The sequence below is a fragment of the Ornithorhynchus anatinus genome, chromosome X2 (genome assembly GCF_004115215.2).
Source record: "Ornithorhynchus anatinus isolate Pmale09 chromosome X2, mOrnAna1.pri.v4, whole genome shotgun sequence".
Taxonomy (NCBI): domain Eukaryota; kingdom Metazoa; phylum Chordata; class Mammalia; order Monotremata; family Ornithorhynchidae; genus Ornithorhynchus; species Ornithorhynchus anatinus.
In genome coordinates this window covers 10178770-10195757 of record NC_041750.1, presented here as the reverse complement: position 1 = coordinate 10195757, position 16988 = coordinate 10178770, and the positions used below count along the sequence as shown (strand labels likewise).

At 56.5% G+C, this 16988-nt stretch overlaps 2 protein-coding genes across 4 annotated transcripts in view; one reads left to right on the top strand and one right to left on the bottom strand.

Annotated features, from left to right (window-relative positions):
• CARM1 (coactivator associated arginine methyltransferase 1) overlaps window positions 1-7242 on the top strand; it is a gene marked incomplete at its 5' end in the record, with an annotated part of 75199 nt that extends 67957 nt beyond the window's left edge. Inside the window, 5 exons of the mRNA XM_029053355.2 lie at window positions 2229-2318; window positions 2569-2681; window positions 3725-3802; window positions 4615-4683; window positions 5516-7242. Coding sequence (XP_028909188.1) covers window positions 2229-2318; window positions 2569-2681; window positions 3725-3802; window positions 4615-4683; window positions 5516-5652 — 487 coding nt within the window. The remainder of the gene's footprint in view (window positions 1-2228; window positions 2319-2568; window positions 2682-3724; window positions 3803-4614; window positions 4684-5515) is intronic.
• Window positions 7243-8491: 1249 nt separating this feature from the next.
• YIPF2 (Yip1 domain family member 2) lies at window positions 8492-16876 on the bottom strand. Of its 3 annotated transcripts, XM_029052726.2 has the most exons (10): window positions 16846-16876; window positions 16676-16739; window positions 12243-12388; window positions 11957-12037; window positions 11576-11663; window positions 11065-11181; window positions 10649-10815; window positions 9372-9554; window positions 9114-9243; window positions 8492-8821 (listed from the first exon to the last, which is right to left on the bottom strand). In XM_029052726.2, exons 2-9 carry the CDS (start codon window positions 16704-16706, stop codon window positions 9130-9132), a joined length of 927 nt encoding a protein of 308 aa, XP_028908559.1. In that variant the 5' UTR covers window positions 16707-16739; window positions 16846-16876; the 3' UTR covers window positions 8492-8821; window positions 9114-9129. The 3 variants fall into 3 exon arrangements, with proteins under 3 accessions (XP_028908559.1, XP_028908558.1, XP_028908560.1); XM_029052725.2 differs by having other exon boundaries at window positions 16676-16873; XM_029052727.2 differs by having other exon boundaries at window positions 9114-9228; window positions 16676-16873.
• Window positions 16877-16988: the final 112 nt, after the last annotated feature.

Genomic DNA, 16988 nt, shown 5'->3' with positions numbered 1-16988 from the left:
AAAGGGCTTAAAGGGTACAGACCCTTGTGCAGAAGTGAAGTGGGAATGGGCCAAGGTGGGGGGCGTGGTCAATCTCGATCTTTTTGGCATGTGGACGGCCAGACTCCTGAAAGGTCAGCGAGGCTCCCTGGAGCGAGGGATGGCCAAGGAGTGTCCTTGCTGCGTCCCAAGGAGGACCTTGACTTAACCAGAGTCTTAAGTGAGGGGTCTGAAAGTAGAGCTCACGCTGCGCTTTGCAGAGGCAGGACTCCAAACAGAATGGTTCCAGATTAAGGAAGCAGTGGGGCTTAATGGATAGAGCACGGGCCTGGGAGTCAGAAAGATGTGGGTTCTAAGCACTTCTCTGTGCTTGTTCTTCATCTGTAATATGGGGATTAAAACTGAGCCCCATGTGAGACGTGGACTGTGTCTAACCTGACTGACTTGTATCTACCCCAGTGCTTAGAACAGTGCCTGGCACACAGTAAGCTCTTAGCAAATACCATTAAAAGAAAGAAAAAGATTGCTTCTCTTCAGAAGTCCAGGAACCCGCTCGCTTAAGCGATCTGTTCCGACTTTCAGCTGTCGCTCATTCCCTGATGGTTTTTGTAGCAGCTCAGGAAGGGATCCTGGTTCAGAAGCAGCGTGACCTCGTGGATAGAGCGTGGGCCTGGGAGTCAGAAGGACCCGGGTTTTAATCCTGGCCCTGCCACTTGTCTTCTGCTGAGAAGAAGTCACTTCTTCTCTGGGCTGCAGTTCTTTCACTTGTTAAATGGGGATTTAAGACTGTGAGCCTCATGTGGAACATGGACCGTGTCCAACCTGAATAACTTGTGCCTAGTACGGGGCCCGGTACATAGTAAGCATGTAACCGATACCGTAAAAGGAAAAGAAAGAAAAAAGGGGGAAATGGGAAGCATTTACTAGCTGCCCTCAAAGCACCCTTCTAAATGTTGCGGTCCCAGATCCAGGCAAAGTCCCTGGCCTTCGGAGGGCTCACAATCTGAGGGCAAGGCTTTGAACACAACGAGCCAAAACCGGGAAGGCGGCTATAATCAAAAAGGTATAAGAGTCAAAGTGTAGCAAAACTTTACTATCCAGTCCTCGGGCAACTCAATGCCCCAAGTACAAACTTGGGTGTGAAATACTGCTAAATGGGGCAAGGGGGATCAGAGGAGCTCCGAGCTCTGTGACCCCTGTGTCAATGCCTGTGTGATGAGTGCCTCGGGGCCTCCCTCTGCTCCCGTGAAAGGGTTGGGAAAGTGGGACGTCTCCTTGGATCGGGTGCTGAGAAGGAATGGGGAAGCCCGTTCCTTTCCTCCCGAGAGTCCGTTTTAGCAGTGGAGCAGCCTAAGACGGCTCCTCCCCTCACTCCGCCCAAGGACCGAGCCCTTTGAGGGGAGCCGAGGCATCCATCTCGAACCGGGATCAAAAATCTGTCTCCCACCAGCGACCTCTGCCTTCCCCGTGGAGGCTCTGAGGGCGAAAGGGCTATGGGATTTGGGGGAACTGCTGGGCCCAGGGATCTCTGTGGCAGCTCATATCCGGGCAGTCCCAAAGTGGCTTCAGGTGAACTGCAGCCCTAGCGGGCTTGTGGGTCGGGTTGTCGTTTTGAGGCTCGAGGATGGAGATTTGCTTTTTAATGGGAAGAATTTTAAATATCTAGTATCCCTAATGATAATAAGTGTGGTATTCGTTAAGCACTTACTCTGTGCTACAGCGCTGTACTAAGCGCTGGGGTGGATACAAGCAAGTCGGGTTGGGCGCGGTTCCCGCCCCTCTCGGGGCTCACAGTCTTCATCCCCATATTACAGATGAGTTAACTGAGGCCCCGAGAAGTTAAGTGACCTGCCCAAGGCCACATGGCAGACGTGTCGGAGCTGGGATCAGAACTCCCGACCTGACTCCCAGGCCCGTACTCTATCCACTGTGCTGTGAGGGAACGATGGGGTTTACACGTCGAGCCCGAGTTGGAGCGGCAGCAAGCGGTGGTGGAGTCGCTCCTCCCAGGGAGCAGCTCCAAGGGGCGGCTAGAAACGGAGTAGAGGGTAGGGGTGCCGGGCCAGCTGATGGGATGGAGTTGGCTTAGAGGTTCCCCGGTGTCCCCAGTCCCCCCGGCCCTGCTCTCCCTTCTGAAGGCATGCTGGCCTTGGGTGGCCTAAAATCCCGAGGGAGACGCTCCCCCGAGCCTCGAGGCAGGCTCTGGCCCAGCTCTGACCTCTCCTCTCTCTCTTCCTCTCTCCTTGCAGACAGAGCTATGACATCAGTATTGTGGCCCAAGTGGATCAGACGGGTTCCAAGTCCAGTAACCTCCTGGACCTGAAAAATCCCTTTTTTAGGTAGGTCCCTGCTCCCTCTGGTCCCCGACCCACTACAGTTCCAGCGATTCAGGATCTGCCCGCTCCTAAAAACAGGACTTGGGCATCTACTTGCCTCCCCGGGCCCTGGACCGCCGGCTCCCGTCTGAGCCGGCTCAACCTCCGCTGCCTTTGCAGAGCTCTGCACCACTGGCCTCGGCTCCCTCCCCGCGAGACCCCGTGTGTGCCGGTCCCCATCTAGACCCCTGAGAACCAGTGGTCTCCGTTTTAGATACACAGGTACAACTCCTTCGCCTCCACCTGGCTCTCACTACACGTCTCCCTCGGAGAACATGTGGAATACGGGCGGCGCCTACAGCATGAGCACCGGGATGGCTGTGGCCGGTACAGTACCCTCCTCTCTTCCTCCTCCTCCTCCTTCCTCGACATTCCTGGGCCAGGCTGGTGGGTGACTGACATGCTCTCTCGCACGTCCCCCTCCTCCCAAAGCTCGCCGGGACCGTTTGAAATATCAACCCGCCTACTGGGCTCCGTCAGCTGATCTCCTTTGTCACCGTAAAGGGCAGGGGGTGTCGTGGGAACCCAGAGCTAGGCATCTTCCCTCGCTCGCCCATCACGTCGAGACACCTGGTGGGTGCCCAAGAGAACGTCAGCAGCACCGTGGGGCAACAGGACAAGGCGGTGCCAACTGGCCTGGCCCTTTAGGAGCTGCGGCTCAGATCCACGAGGCGTGGTGGGCTGGGGAGGTCCCCTGCCTTCGCCCCCGTCTTCGGCAGCAGAAGCTGCGGCCGCTGCTGGCGCCCGGTTAAGTTGAGGAGAATAAGGCGGGCTAGTGGGGTGAGATGGGCCCGGAGGGACTGATTCACTCCCCAGCTTCCTCTCTTCTGCCGGGGCTGTCTGGACCCCATCTTCTAATGCCGCTCCCCGACCCTGGCTCGCAGGGCCCGAGGACCCGTGCCGGAGGCGGCTCCTGCCCTCCTATCTTTGGTCATCTCTGTTGAAGGGCTCCGGTCCTGCGGGGTTGGCCGACCAGATACCCTCGGCCGTGAGGACTAGAGAGTGGAAGGGAGAGCGGGGCCCGAGCGCCCGGACGCTCCCGGGAATGTTCCGGCTCTTGGCTGTAGGTTCCTGGTAGTTGGGGGAACTCTCCGATCCACTTGGGGGTGTGGATTGGGCGGCCCTGAAGGTGGAGCAGGCTCGTTGGGGCCCTCCAGATCAGAGGCTCAACCCTGGGAGCTGCCACAGAGAACCCGCCCCGGTAGAGATCCTGAGACTTGACTTCTCGAGCGCACTCCTCTCTCTTCCCCACAACGGCACTGAGGAGAAATGTGCTGCCTTTGTCCGTGACCCTGCTTTGCTGTACGTTCCTGTTGCGACTTACTGGGTCCTCTTCCTCTCTCTACCCCCTTTCTCTCTCCTGGGTGCAGGGATGCCAACAGCCTATGACCTCAGCAGTGTTATCGCTGGTGGATCCAGTGTCAGCCACAACAACCTTATTCCGTTAGGTGAGTGATGGGGGTTAGGAGGGGGATCTCGGGGCAGGTTGCCCGGATATGGGTCCTGGATGGCTTGGGGGTGGCATGGGGGCAGTCAGAGCAGGCCCCCAGGGGCATAACCTCCGTAGGAGCTAGGTCTCGGGGAAGGTGGGTAGGGGAGCCTGTCGCCAGCATCTCCTCTTCCTCTGCGGATTGCCCTCCGGGCCCTGGCACCCGCAGCTCTCTGCTCTGCCATCTCCTGTGTTGTCACCAGCTTCTTTGTCTCCTTCGTAGACTAGCCTGAGCAGAGTGTGCGTGTGTGTGTGTGTAACAAACACTCTCCTCAGCCTGGAGTGGAGACAGGCACGGCCATGGGCGGAGGGGGGTTCCCTCACAGGCACAATCCCACTCTAGCGCCGACTGCCCGGGCTTGCCTTTCACACACAGACCTAGGCCCCCCCGCCAGCCCCGCCGGCCCTCCCGGGCCAGGTCCCGCAAGCGCAGACCTGGCCCCTGGGCGGAGTCCTCTGCCGGCCGGCGCCCGTGGACCCGGCCCGCCGCCGGGCCGCGCCTCCGGCGGCTGACCGCCCGGCCTTGGCGTGTGTTAAAGCCGACGGGAGCCCCCCGCGGGGGGGTGGGGGAACCCTGCAGGCCGGAGTCAGGAAACCCCGACGAAGGGTCCGAGTGAGGAGCGGTGGCGTTCCCGCTCGGGCCCCTGCTTGGCTCTCCCTTCCCCCTCTCGCCCCCCCGCACCGGGAGGTCTGGCCGGGTGAGGCCAGGTGGGGCGGCGGCGGCGGGGGCAGGTGCTGTTAAAGCCTTTCCCTTTCCTTCTCCCCGCGCAGCCAACACTGGGATTGTCAATCACACCCACTCCAGGATGGGATCCATTATGAGCACAGGGATTGTCCAAGGTAAAGTGGCAGCGGCTGAGGCAGTGAGCGTGCGTGTGTGTCCGTGGCCTCGGCAGGGGCTCTGCTCTGTGTCCTTAGCCAGTCGCCGCTTAGCTCTGTCTTCGCGGGCAGACCCGTGGGCCGGCCCTTTCCCTCTACTTCTCTGTCCTCGGTGCCCTCGCTCTGAGACCGGATCGGGTGGGGGAGGGGGTGCCGGCCCGGCGAGCCTGGGGGAGCCCGCGGTGGCCCCGGGGTTCCTTGGCCCCTCCCCTCCCCGGGGATCTCTCTGCACGGCTCCTCTCGGCGAGAGAGTGCGACGTGGCGGGATGGAGCCCGCTCGCCCGGCCCCTCCTCCCCGAGCTGACGGTGTCCCGCAGCCGCCCCCTGCCCACCTCCGAGAGAAGTCGCGGCCCGTCCCCCTGGCGGGGAGTCTCCCGGGGCGGTCTGGTCTGGTCCAGTTGCCGGCCTCAGGGCCGTCCGGTTCCGGGCGCCCGCCGGCCCGGCCCTCCCCACCGGGAGGAGAAGCGATGCTAGGAGGCGGGATCGGAGGGCGGGCGGGCGGCAGGTTGGCGGCCACCCGGCGGGACGACTGGGGTGGCGTCGCCGTCGGGCCTCCGGGCCGTCGGGCAGCGAGCTTCGCCTGGAGCCGGCGGGCCGCCGCCGGCGCAGACGGGTCGCCGTTGGGTCGGGTCGTGGCCACCTGGAGAGGACGGGAGCCACACGTGGAGAAGAGTGGACCGGCCCAGGGGTTGTGCGGCGTATTCCCTGGGTCGTTGGAGGGGGACGGGGAGCAGGCGGGCCCCGGGGCCAGGTCGGGCGGTAACGCCGCCCCCTCCTCTTCTCTCCCCTCTAGGCTCCTCTAGTGGCCAGAGCGGAGGAAGCTCCAGCACCCACTACCCAGTCAACAGCCAGTTCACCATGGGGGGTCCGGCCATCTCCATGGCCTCGCCCATGTCCATCACCACCAACACAATGCATTATGGGAGCTAAGAGTACTTCACCTCTAATCTGAACTGACAGCGCCAGGAAACCAAATGAAGACTTCCCCTACCCCCTTCTCCACACCTCAATGAAAACTGTCTAAACTCCCCCTCGGCTGCTTCCCTGCCCGCGGGCGGCCAAGAGGGAGATTTTTACCGATGTACAATAGCAAACGAAAGCATCGAGTCGACCGTTCTCTTTGATATTGGACTCGTACGATTTTTTTATGAAATGGAGTTTCAGCATCTCGGCCCCCTCCGAGTCCCCCAGCTGAGCGGTGTTTTACAAGAGGTCTCATCAGATCAGTTTGGAGTCCTCAGTTTGGAATCTTCCATAACAGATTAATGTGTTGGTGGGAGGGGGTGGGGGGTCTGCCCAACGGATCTGCGGGTGGCAGCAGACAGGCATAGAGTAGCGGAACATTGAACACGTGATGGAATCGGAGCGACCGGCGCCGCTTTGAGCGGAAGTCTCCGCCGACCTAGCAGAGGCCGCTCTGTAGCAGACCCGGAACCCCGCACCCAGAGGGTGGAGCGGGAGCTGGATCTGGCAGAGAGCTGGGGACTTGGAGGACTTTTAGTTGACTTTTTATTCCTTTGGTCAGGATTAGTGTGACGTGCTGCATTTCTCTCTCTCTCTCTCTCTCGTTAACGAACATAATCAGTGTCAATTCGTAGGCTCGAGAGGGCTCAGGACGGCCACGGGCCACCTCTGCCTCTCTCTCTCTCTGCAAGTAAAGCAGACAGGAGTTGGGTGTGCGCTCGAGAGGAGGGGCCTGGTCTCTCTCCACAGCAGGGTTATCTTTTGAACTCCGTTATAGCTTTTAACACCCGTAACTACAGCAGCCTCTCTACTTCGGTGGTCTCTTTCATCCCCCGAGGGCAGCTGCCCCGCGTTGCTGTAGTAAAAACAGACCCTCGGCATCTATCACCGGGGAAACCCGGGTCCCCGGCACCAAAGGGTTCACCTCAGACTTTTAGACTTGAATGTACAAAACACGAAGTGGCTGCCAGAGACTCAAACGTCTTCCCCAGCTGGCATGAGGAACCTGTCAAAACCGTACCTTGCTGCTGTCCTGTCACCCCGTGGCCCAGGCGCCCGTGTTCAGTTTTCCTTCCCACTGCCCTCCCCCCCGCCCCTCACCCGCTTTTAAAATGGGGGAAAAGCAAAACATGATCTCAAAGCAAGCGGCTGTTGCCTCCTGGCTCCAATTGAACTCCTGGTCCTCCCACCACAAGCTGTTGGGGCGGCTTTAGACTTTCAGCCAGTACCCGGCGACCACCTGGGCCAACTCAGCAACCGACAGCTTCTGGGGCTATTGTAGTTAAGATAGTTCTGGCAAAAAAACCCTGAAATTGGAGTATCTGTTATGGAAGAAAATGTCTCTCTTGGTAGTTAACATTAGGACTGTGTATTCACTGTTTATTAGTGTACTCGCTAACCATTTATAGCGTGTAATTTTCTTTTTCCCCCTTCCTGAAAAGGCCATAAAAGGGTGTTTTGGGAAAGGATTTTGCAGGGACATCTTCTCCCTTCCCCTCCCCCCGACCCCTCCCACCCCACCCTGCCGAGGAAAAAATAAAAACTGAAATGAGTGTTGCATCACAAGCAGTTTTCTTCAACCCTCCAACCTTCAGGCCCCATGGGGGCTCCTGCACTAGCCTGGTTGGGGGGGGGCGTGGAAGCATGAGTTTGGCCTTGCCCCACAGTGTGCTCCGGGAGTCTTGTTATTCTCAAGCACAGGAGGAGGCTTTGAGAAATCTCTCTCCCCCACCCCCCACCCCCCACTTTTCATTTTCCTGCTCTCCCCCCCCCCCCCATTTCAGTATGTAAGAATAAACCAATTTTATCCAGTACTGCTTTTCCGTTCAGTGGTGTGTCAGCCTACGGAAGCGAGAGAGGATGCGGCGGGGAAGGAATGAAAGCGGGAGGAGCGGGCTACGGGCCTTCTGGCGTCTTAAAGTTGACCTTGTGAGCTGGAGATAGGCTGGCCATTTGTCTGATCTCCTACTGGGCAGTTTGGTGTTCAGCTCGTCAGCCCCCGGCTGGTGTGGACGTACCAGATGCCTATGGGTCCAAGTATTTTTCTAGCGAAAAGGCATGGCTTGGTGGAAAGAGCACGGGCCTGAGAGTCCGAAGGACCTGGGTTCTAATTCCGGCTCTGCCACCTGTCTGCTGTGGGACCGTGGGCAAGTCACCTCACTTCTGGGCCTCGGTTCCCTCCTCTGTAAATTGGGGATTAAGACTGAACTCCAGGTGGGATGGGGACTCTGTCTGACTTGATTAACTTGTATCCACGCCGGGGCTTAAAAGGGTGCTCGGCCCATAGGAGGTGCTTAACGAGTACCGTTACTATTAAGCCCCCGCCTTCCTTCCGGGTTGCAGGGCTCAGGCCTGACCGGCGTTCAGAGGATCTGGTCAGGGAGCCCCCCAAAATCCTGGAGGAAGGGGGAGGGCGAGGATCTTCCCAGAGAAGGGTTTCTAGGTTTGGGCTTCCTCCGGCTGTTCCAGGTGGCGCCGTTAGGCCCGGGGTCACATGCCTGCAGGTGCCCGGGACCCGGGAGTGCCACGGCTGGCTGCATTCTGCAATCAGTCTTCGATCCCTGTGGTGTCAGCCACACCCCTAAGCTCTATTCTTGGCATTACTGCCTCCCTCCCTCCCTCCCCCCAACCGGGGCTCACACCAGCCAGCCCCTCCCTGCTCGAAGAAGGTTGCCCCAAGGGACCCCGCCAGGAGCTCCCCATCCTCTACACGGTTCCCCTTTCCCTCAGGAGTCTCACATGTCCCACTGGGCAAGACAGGCAGGGGCTCGGCTCTTTTGCCAGGGTAAATGAAAACACTCCGGGGTTGGATAAACTCCCATTTTATAAAATCATTCAAAATCACCTGTGCCTATGAAACTTCAAATTTTGATTTGACACAGACCAAAGTCTTGAAACCGGGAAAGTTGACATCGTCCAGCCCCGCACGACACCACTCCCTCTCCCGCCCCTTGCAGCGAGAGTCAGATCAGAGGTGCTGTAACTGGGGGATCAGAGCCCAAAGCTGTCATGAGAGCCGGGCAGGCTGGCTCCCTCCAAAATTGGAACTCGGCCTGGACCGTCCCTTAGAGAGAAACGGGGTCCTCAGAGAGAAAGGAGTGTTGGACGGCTAACTGCCGAAGCGCTGGATCGAAACCTGGAGGCAAAGAAAGAAAGGGAAAAAAACCACAAAGAAGTGGAGCTGTGCCAGTCTCCCAATAACTACCCCTGGAGTGGATCTAGAGGGGGCAAGGGGTCCCTAGCCCCAGCCCAGGGCTTTTGAAACAGCAAGTTGAGAACCCCGGCAGTCAAGCTGCTCACTTGACAAAAATTTCTCAGATCCTGGCTGCTAAAGGCCAATCTCCTGGGGAAGAAGTGTGGACTCAAATCCCCCAAAACTAGGCGGGGTCCCCCTGCAGCTCTGGGAAGGGGGACGATTCCTTACTCACCAGCCACTCTGCTCGTCTAAGGGTGTAGTGTCCCTGAGGGGGTAGGCAGGGAGGTCTTCAGCAACGGGGATGGAGTGGATGAGGGGAGAGACCCCGAGCTGAGGTGGGGCGGGGTCTGAAAAAAATATAACTGGAGAGAGAATCAGTCAGTGGCCGCATTCAGGCAGAGGGGCCGGTGTCTCCTCTCCAGGGCTCCTGTCTGAGCCGAGGCAGCGCCGCGTCCCTAGGGGGAGAGATTCTGGAAGGAGTCGCCCCTACCTTACAGGCAATAGCCAGGAGGACGTGGAGGGCAATCATGCCCGTCAGCAGCGCGGTGGCTGCCATCTTGGTGTCAGAGCGGACGAGGGGCCAGAAAGTGAACACGAGCATGGAGCCCGAGGGAACCAGGACCAGGGCGACCAGGAGCCACTGCAGCCACACCACGGGGATCATCCACAGGACCTGCCCGGGCAGACGGAGACCGTTGGCCCCAACATCCCGACCCCCTGCCCCAGGAGCTACATTCCCCCCCACTACTTAAGGCTCACGACTCGCTGTCCACCCGAACTTCACTGCTCCATGTCCCACCGGCCCCGAGCCGCCCCCCCTTACCTTTCAGAATTATCATGGTTTTCGTTGACGGTGCAGGGCACCCTACTAAGTGCTTGGGCACAGACAAGGGAGCCACAAGACATGTTTTCTGCCCATGAGGAGCCTACTTACACTCTAATGGCGGGGAGGTGGGGGGAGATAAAAAAATATTTACAAATATTTTACTCCGAATAATTGAATCAACAATGATTGTCTGTGCATACTCTAGTGCTGAGGATGTGTCTAACTACCAAAGTATTAGAGGCTTGGCTTAAGGTACCTCCTCAGCTCTCTCCCTTCTACTTATCCAGGCTCACACTCTTTGTTCCTCTCAAGCTAACCTACTCGCTTGTGCCTTTTCCTCTGCTTGCTCGTGTCCTCCTCCAGCCTGGGACTCCGCCCTCCCCCCCCCCCCCCCCCGACTAGATTGCATGCTCCCCGAGGATTTGACTACTCTCTCAAGCGCTCGGCCCAGCAAGCGCCAAACAGCAAGTGCTCAATAAACATTACCGATCGATGCGACGCACTGGATTATGTGGCCTTGCTAGGTCGAGAGACCTCTCCCCTCTATGGCTATGAATACCTAGTTTATTACACCGGTCCATCGGTGGTATTTGAGCGCTTATTGTGGGCTGTACTGAGTGCTTGGGAGAGGAGAATGGAGTAAGAAATGATCCCTGCCCTCGGAGTTTACGACGCAGTGGGGGAGACAGAAGTTCGTTAAAATTACTGGGAGTAGAAGAAACCAAATGTAAGGATGTGGGGATAAAAGGGCTTTGGGGGCAGGGCGGAGTTACCTAAGCGCTCGGATGGGGGAACGGGCTTGAGTGGCTAGGCAATGCCGTAGGAAGGGCAAAGAGGGTGGGAAGAGGAGAGATTAGAATCCTTCCCTTCCTGCCAGTCAGCTCCGCTCCTCATAATGGGAGATCCCTGGGCAGACAGAGCCCCCCCCCCCCCCCACTCACCACAGCGGGAATGTAGGCAAAGAGGGAGTAGCCATAGACGCACACGGTCTCCAGGAAGGTGTAGGAGTCGACGCTTTCAATGACCCCCTTCCTCCACTTGAGAAAACACCACAGGCACAGGGGAACCAGCCACGCATAGCAGTAGATCAGGATGCCTGCGATGGTCACTGAGGGAGAGAAGCAAGTTTTCGTCATCAGCAATCAATCTCACCTCCACCCACTGTTATCCTGAAGCAAGCGGTGGAAAACCAGTGGCAGGCCATCGGGGGAAAGGGGGTGCTCCCAAGCCGAGCCCAGGAGTCCCATCTCGGGGACTGGTTGCCACCGAGCACACGGACGAGTCCATTCAGCCCCATCCAGGCTGCATCCACCTGAGAGGGCGGCACCTTGGGTTCACTGCAGAGCCGGGCTCTCACCTTTGTGGAACTGAGGGCTGTAATGAAAGGTAGGGTCCTCCCTCCTCTGCATCACAGTCGCCAGGTTGCTAGTGACGGCGAGCAGGCAGGCCAGGGTGGCACAGATCCAGAAAGGCCCTGGGGAGGAAAAGGCAGAGCTGTGGCATGGCTTGGGAGGAGGACGCTCTCTGAAGGCCCGGGAGATGGGGAAATTTGCCAAGCCGGGCCGGCAGAGACGGCAGCCGACGCCCAGTGACTCGGGCGGTGATCTGCTGCCAGAAGCTCAGACGCTAATCCTAAACCAGTGACTGGCTCACCTGTGACCTCACCGGCTTCCCAAAGGAAGACATGGGAAGTTAAGACCCTGGAATGGAACTCTCCCTCTGACCCTTCCGGAAACCTGCCTCCCTTTCTCCTCTGCCTCTCCCCCGGGTGGCTGGAACTGCAACTGGCCCTCGCCCTCTGGAGCCGGCCCTGTCCCAAATCCCGCTGCAGGCCCAGGAAGGGAGGGAGAACAGACGACCACGCTCACCGTACAGGTCGGGATGATCCCGGAGATAGTGCTTCACAAAGTTTCTGCTGGGCAGGGGCAGCAGTGAGCCCTTGATCCTGTCCAGGACCTAAAAGAAGGGAACCCTGGTGTGTGCTCTGTTGCTGAATTTCCTTGACTGTGCTGGCTCAGAGGAGGAGGCCCCAGTGGGGCTACTGACTTTAAGAGCAAGTTTGGTTTCACTAGTAAAATCTAGTGACACTAGTGAATTCCAAATCATTCTTCAAAATCTAACCCCAACCACCTAGGCCTCATGACGTGGCTCTGGAGAGTCTCAGGGCAACCAAAACAAAGGACATCTCGACCTACTCCCGCCCTCCCCCCGGGTCCCCCACGATCTACCTTGCCAGAAGATGCCCTTACCTGGTAGGTGTCGACATCAAAGAAACTCTGGTAGTAGCCAAATGTCCAGAAGCTAGGCGGTTCCTTCTCTCCCCGCAGCAACTGCAGAAAATCAACACGGGCTGGTCACGACCCGTGCAAGGGCCTCCCCCAACTCCAAACTGACCGGCTTGGCCATTCCTCAGAGGGACCGATAATGCTGTCTGCCGCCCCTCTCGAACCCTCCCGGAGCCCGGTAACGGTCATTCTTCCCAGTTCCGGTGAGTCACAGATCCACTTCCCGACCTGGAATCTGAGGGAAACTCACCTGGGCCTTATCACTCTCTTCTCCTGGCTCTTCGCTCTCATCATCCTCACTGCTGGTGCCCAACGTGAGAGTTACATGCTTCCTGCTGACGCTGGTGGTGGCGGCATGAGGAGTCACGGCCAGTAAGTCAGCAGCCTCATCAAATTCTGAAGACAAAACATGCTACGGTTCTGAGGGTTCGGAGAGACTCGGGTCCCCAGTATTGCGGGAGTAGCAGTAATATTTTCACTGCACAAAACCGAACCCGGAGAAAGTACAAAAAGAGGTGACGCTTTCCCCGTCAACGAGGAATTTACCCACTGATGGAGGAGACAGACATAAAAATACAAAGAGAGTCCTCTGAGCAACTAATCGAAGTGCAGTTGAATAACAGATACATAAAAGTGTTCAGGAAGGGTATGAAGAAGTGCAGAAGTGTTGGAGATGGATGGTGTGTTTGTATAACTTGGGGTGCTGGGAACTAAGCAGGCTTGTTGGAGGTAAGATTTTTAGGAGGGCTTCGAATGTGGGGAGAGCACTGTCGATGTCTGTCACAGTAGGGAGAAAGTTCCAGGTCAGGGGAACTGCGTGGGCGAGGGGACAGAGGGGAAACAGCCAGGTACAGTAGGAAACTGAGCTTGGGAGGAGCAAAGAGAATGGTCTGGAGAGTAGTGGGTGAAGAGAGCAGATATGTAAGATTAGGCAAGATGGTTGAGAACCTCAAAGCCAAGTTTGAGTTTTTGTTTGACTGCAGAGAGAGAAGCCAGTGGAGGGTTTTGGGGGGAGGGGAGAATCATTCATTCAATAGTATTTATTGAGTGCTTACTATGTGCAGAGCACTGTACTAAGCACTTGGAATGTACAATTTGGCAACAGATACAGACAATCCCTGCCCAATGACGGGCTGGAGAGATGTGGGTTGAGCGCTGCTTCAAGAAAATGGTCAGTGCAGTGTAGATTGGAGTGGGGAGAGACTGGAGGAGGGGAGACGAGAGAGGAGGTTGATGCTATAGCTTAAGTGTGATATGACTACAGCCTGGACCAGGGTGGCAGCTGTTTGGATTGGGAGGAAGGGGAGGATCTGGAAAACATTACGTAGGAAGAACAAGCAGGATTTAGTGATAGACTGGGAGCTCCAGAATCCTGAAACAATCAGTGTTATTCTGAGCTCCCATTCAATCTACCACCAAATCCTGCTTCTACGAGTAGGGGGTGCCGAACAGAGCCTTGGGGAATGCCCTCAGTGAGAAAGTGAAAGGTAAGGGAGGAACCAGCACACGAAACTTGGATCTGTGACCTTTGGACATTTGATATTCATCCTACCCCCAAAGCACTTATTAATAATCTAAATTATTATCAATGATTGATTTATATTCATACATGTCTCCCCCTCTAGACTGTATGCTTAAGGGCAAGGAACGTGTCTGCTAATTCTGTTGGACTGTACTCTCCACACAGTGCTCTGCACATAGTAAGTGTTCAAATACCAGTGACTGACTGAGAGGTAGAAGAGAGGTAGGAGAAACAGGTTGGTACCGCCCAACAAAACCAAGGCTTGACAGGGTTTCGTGGAGGGGAGGGTGGACCACCGTGTCAAAAGCAGCTGAGAAATCAAGGAGGTTGAGCAGAGATACAAGTAGCCTTTGTACTTGGCTACAGGGTCACTGGTGTCCTTATGGAGGGCAGTCTCAGTGGAGTAACGGGGCAAAAGTCTGACTGCAGTAGATTGAGAAAAGAGTTGGCGGAGAGGAAACGAAAGCAGTGGGTATATATGGCCCATTTTCAAAGTCTGGATGGGAAAGGAAGCAAGGTGACATAGATCCATAGCTGTGAAACGGAATGGGATCCGGAGAATGCTTTCTCCGGACAAAGTACGGAAATTGGAGCGTGTTTGACAGGCAGGAGGCAGCGGAGAATGAGAGGCTGAAAATGGCGGCAAGGTAGGTGAAGTGAAGTAGAGAGTGCTTTTAGGAGATGGGGCGGGGGGAGTAGATCTAGAGAACAGGTGGGAGACTTTCTCTTAAGAAACAGCCTCAAAGCAGAAGAATGACAGGCAGCAATGGAGTACGGAGAGTTCACATCTGATTGTTTCAACTTCAATAACTTAGTTGGTGAGGCCATCAAGGGCTTAGGGCAGTAGGGGCACTGGTAGCTTCGAGTGGGAGGTGAAGATCTGGAAAAGGTGGAGAGGAATGTGGGTTTCCCCCTGCTTCCCTCTGAGCTATTAGGGTAGGCAAGCCATGTTTGATCTCGCTCCCCTCAGCATTAATCCATTTTCCTATTTCACGGCACCGAGAATCTGGTCAACTCCAGCAATCATTCATTCACTCGATCGTATTTATTGAACACTTACTGTGTGCAGAGCACTGTACTAAGTGATTGGAAAGTACAATTTGGCAACAGATAGAGACGATCCCTACCCAACAACGGGCTCACAGTCTAGAAGGAGGGAGACAGATGACAAAACAAGTAGACAGGTATCAATAGCATCAAAATAAATAAATAGAATTATTGATTCATTCATTCAATCATTCCATAGTATTTATTGAGCACTTACTATGTGCAGAGCACTGTACTAAGCGCTTGGAATGTACAATTTGGCAACAGATAAAGACAATCCCTGCCCAATGACAGGCTTACAGTCTAATCGGGGGAGACAGACGGACAAAAACAAGACAACGTAATCATGATAAATAGAACCAAGGGGATGTACACCTCATTACCTAGAGTAATAAAAATATATACACATATACACATCACTAATAAAATTATAGAATAATAAATATGTACATATATACACAAGTGCTGTGGGGCGGGGAGGGGGGTAGAGGGAGTCGGGGCGATGGGGAGGGGAGGAGGAGCAGAGGAAAGGGGGGGCTCAGTCGGGGAAGGCCTCCTGGAGGAGGTGAGCTCTCAGTAGGACTTTAAAGGGGGGAAGTGAGCTAGTTTGGCCGATATGAGGAGGGAAGGCACTCCAGGCCAGAGGCAGGACTCCAGGGGTCGACGGAGGGACAGGTGAGAACAAGGCACAGAAAAGGTTAGCACCAGAGGAGTGGAGTGTGCCAGCTGGGCTGTAGAAGGAGAGAAAGGAGGTGAGATAGGAGGAGGAAAAGTGACGGAGAGCTTTGAAGCCAACAGTGAGGTGTTTTTGCTTCCAGGCAACCACTGGAGAGTTTTGAAGAGGTGGGTGGCATGCTCAGAGCATTTCTTCACAGCAGGGTAGAGAAGCAGTGTGGCTCAGTGGAAAGAGCTTGGGCTTCGGAGTCAGAGGTCATGGGTTCGAATCCCGGCTCTGCCACTTGTCAGCTGTGTGACTGTGGGCAAGTGCCTCAGTTCCCTCATCTGGAAAATGGGGATTAACTGTGAGCCTCACGTGGGACAACCTGGTTACCCTGTATCTACCCCAGCGCTTAGAACAGTGCTCTGCACATAGTAAGCGCTTAACAAATACCAACATTATTATAGACTGAAGTGGGGAGAGACAGGAGGTTGGGAGCTCACTTCAATTCAATTCAACTGTATTTATTGAGTGCTTACTGTGTATGGGGCATTGTACTGAGCGCTTGGGAGAGTACAATATAACAGACACCGATTCCTGCCCAAAACGAGCTCACAGTCCAGAGGGAGAGACAATGAGTGCTGCGGGGCTGGGAAGGGGGATGAATAGAAGGAGCAAGTCGGAGCGATACAGAAGGGAGTGGGAGAAGAGAAAAGGAGGGTTTAGTCAGGGAAGGCCTCTTGGAGCAGATGGGCCTTCCCTAAGGCTTTCAAGGGGAGGAGAGTGATTGTCAGTTAGGAAGAGGGAGGATGTTCCAGGCCAGAGGCAGGACGAGGGTAAGAGGTCGGTGGTGAGATAGATGAGTTTGAGATACAGTGAGAAGGTTAGTGTTAGAGGAGCAATGTATTTGGGCTGGGTTGTGGTAGGAGAGTAGCGAGGTGAGGTAGGAGGGGGCGAGGTGACCGATGGCTCTGAAGCCCGCGGTGGGGAAATTTCTGTTGGATGCAGAGGTGGATGGGCGATCACTGGAGGTTCTCGAGGAGGGGGGAGACATGGCCCGAACGTCTTCGTAGCAAAATGATCCGGGCAGCGGAACTTAGTTTGGACTGGAGGGGGGTAGAGACAGGAGGCTGGGAGGTCAGCAAGGAGGCTGATAGAGGAATTACGGGGGAAGAGGATAAATGACCGAAGGAGCTTGGTGGTGGTCGAGGCCATGGAAGCGAATGACCTCTCCGAAGAGCAGGTATGGACAGAGGATCGAAGGAGACCCCAAGGGGGGTCTTGGGGCGCCCCCACGGTTAGAGGGAGGCAAGGCGGGCTGTTGGGCCGTGGGAGAGGCCACGGGCCGTCGGCTCCACCCAGGAAAAGTAGACCTGGAGCAGTGAGGGAAGTGGTGTGAAGAGGCGGAGGGGGTCGGGGGCGGTCGAGTGATTGGGCCCCAGGGTCGCTCGCTCACCGTGAAACTTTAGCTCGTTTGTGGCAGCCATGGTCGGGGCTCGCGGCGCCTCAGGGGGACCTGTCTGGGGAGAGGACGAAGGCAGGCCTCCTGGCTTCAGGGAAAGGCCTCCCGCCCCGCATAAATGCAGGCGATTGACACACCGCGACGTCCCCAACCTCCGACCCTACCTCAGCCCCGCTCGCCGCGTCACTCCAAACCAGCGCCCCGCCCCCCCCCCCGTGCGCCTGCGCGGCCCCACTCTGGGTCAAGCCCACTTGGCCGGCCGGGGGGAGGGAGGGACGGAAGATCCGTTTTCAAAGCCCATCTTCTC

Bases quoted from the DNA above. Each gene is read 5' to 3' on its own strand.
- YIPF2 (XM_029052726.2), bottom strand. From the start codon at position 16,706: ATGGCTGCCACAAACGAGCTAAAGTTTCACG. The intron at 11,664-11,956 runs GTAAGGGCATCT...CCCTTCTTTTAG, and splicing joins TTGATGTCGACACCTACCAG to GTCCTGGACAGGATCAAGGG. The intron at 9,555-10,648 runs GTGAGTGGGGGG...CTGCCCGGGCAG, and splicing joins TTGCCTACATTCCCGCTGTG to GTCCTGTGGATGATCCCCGT.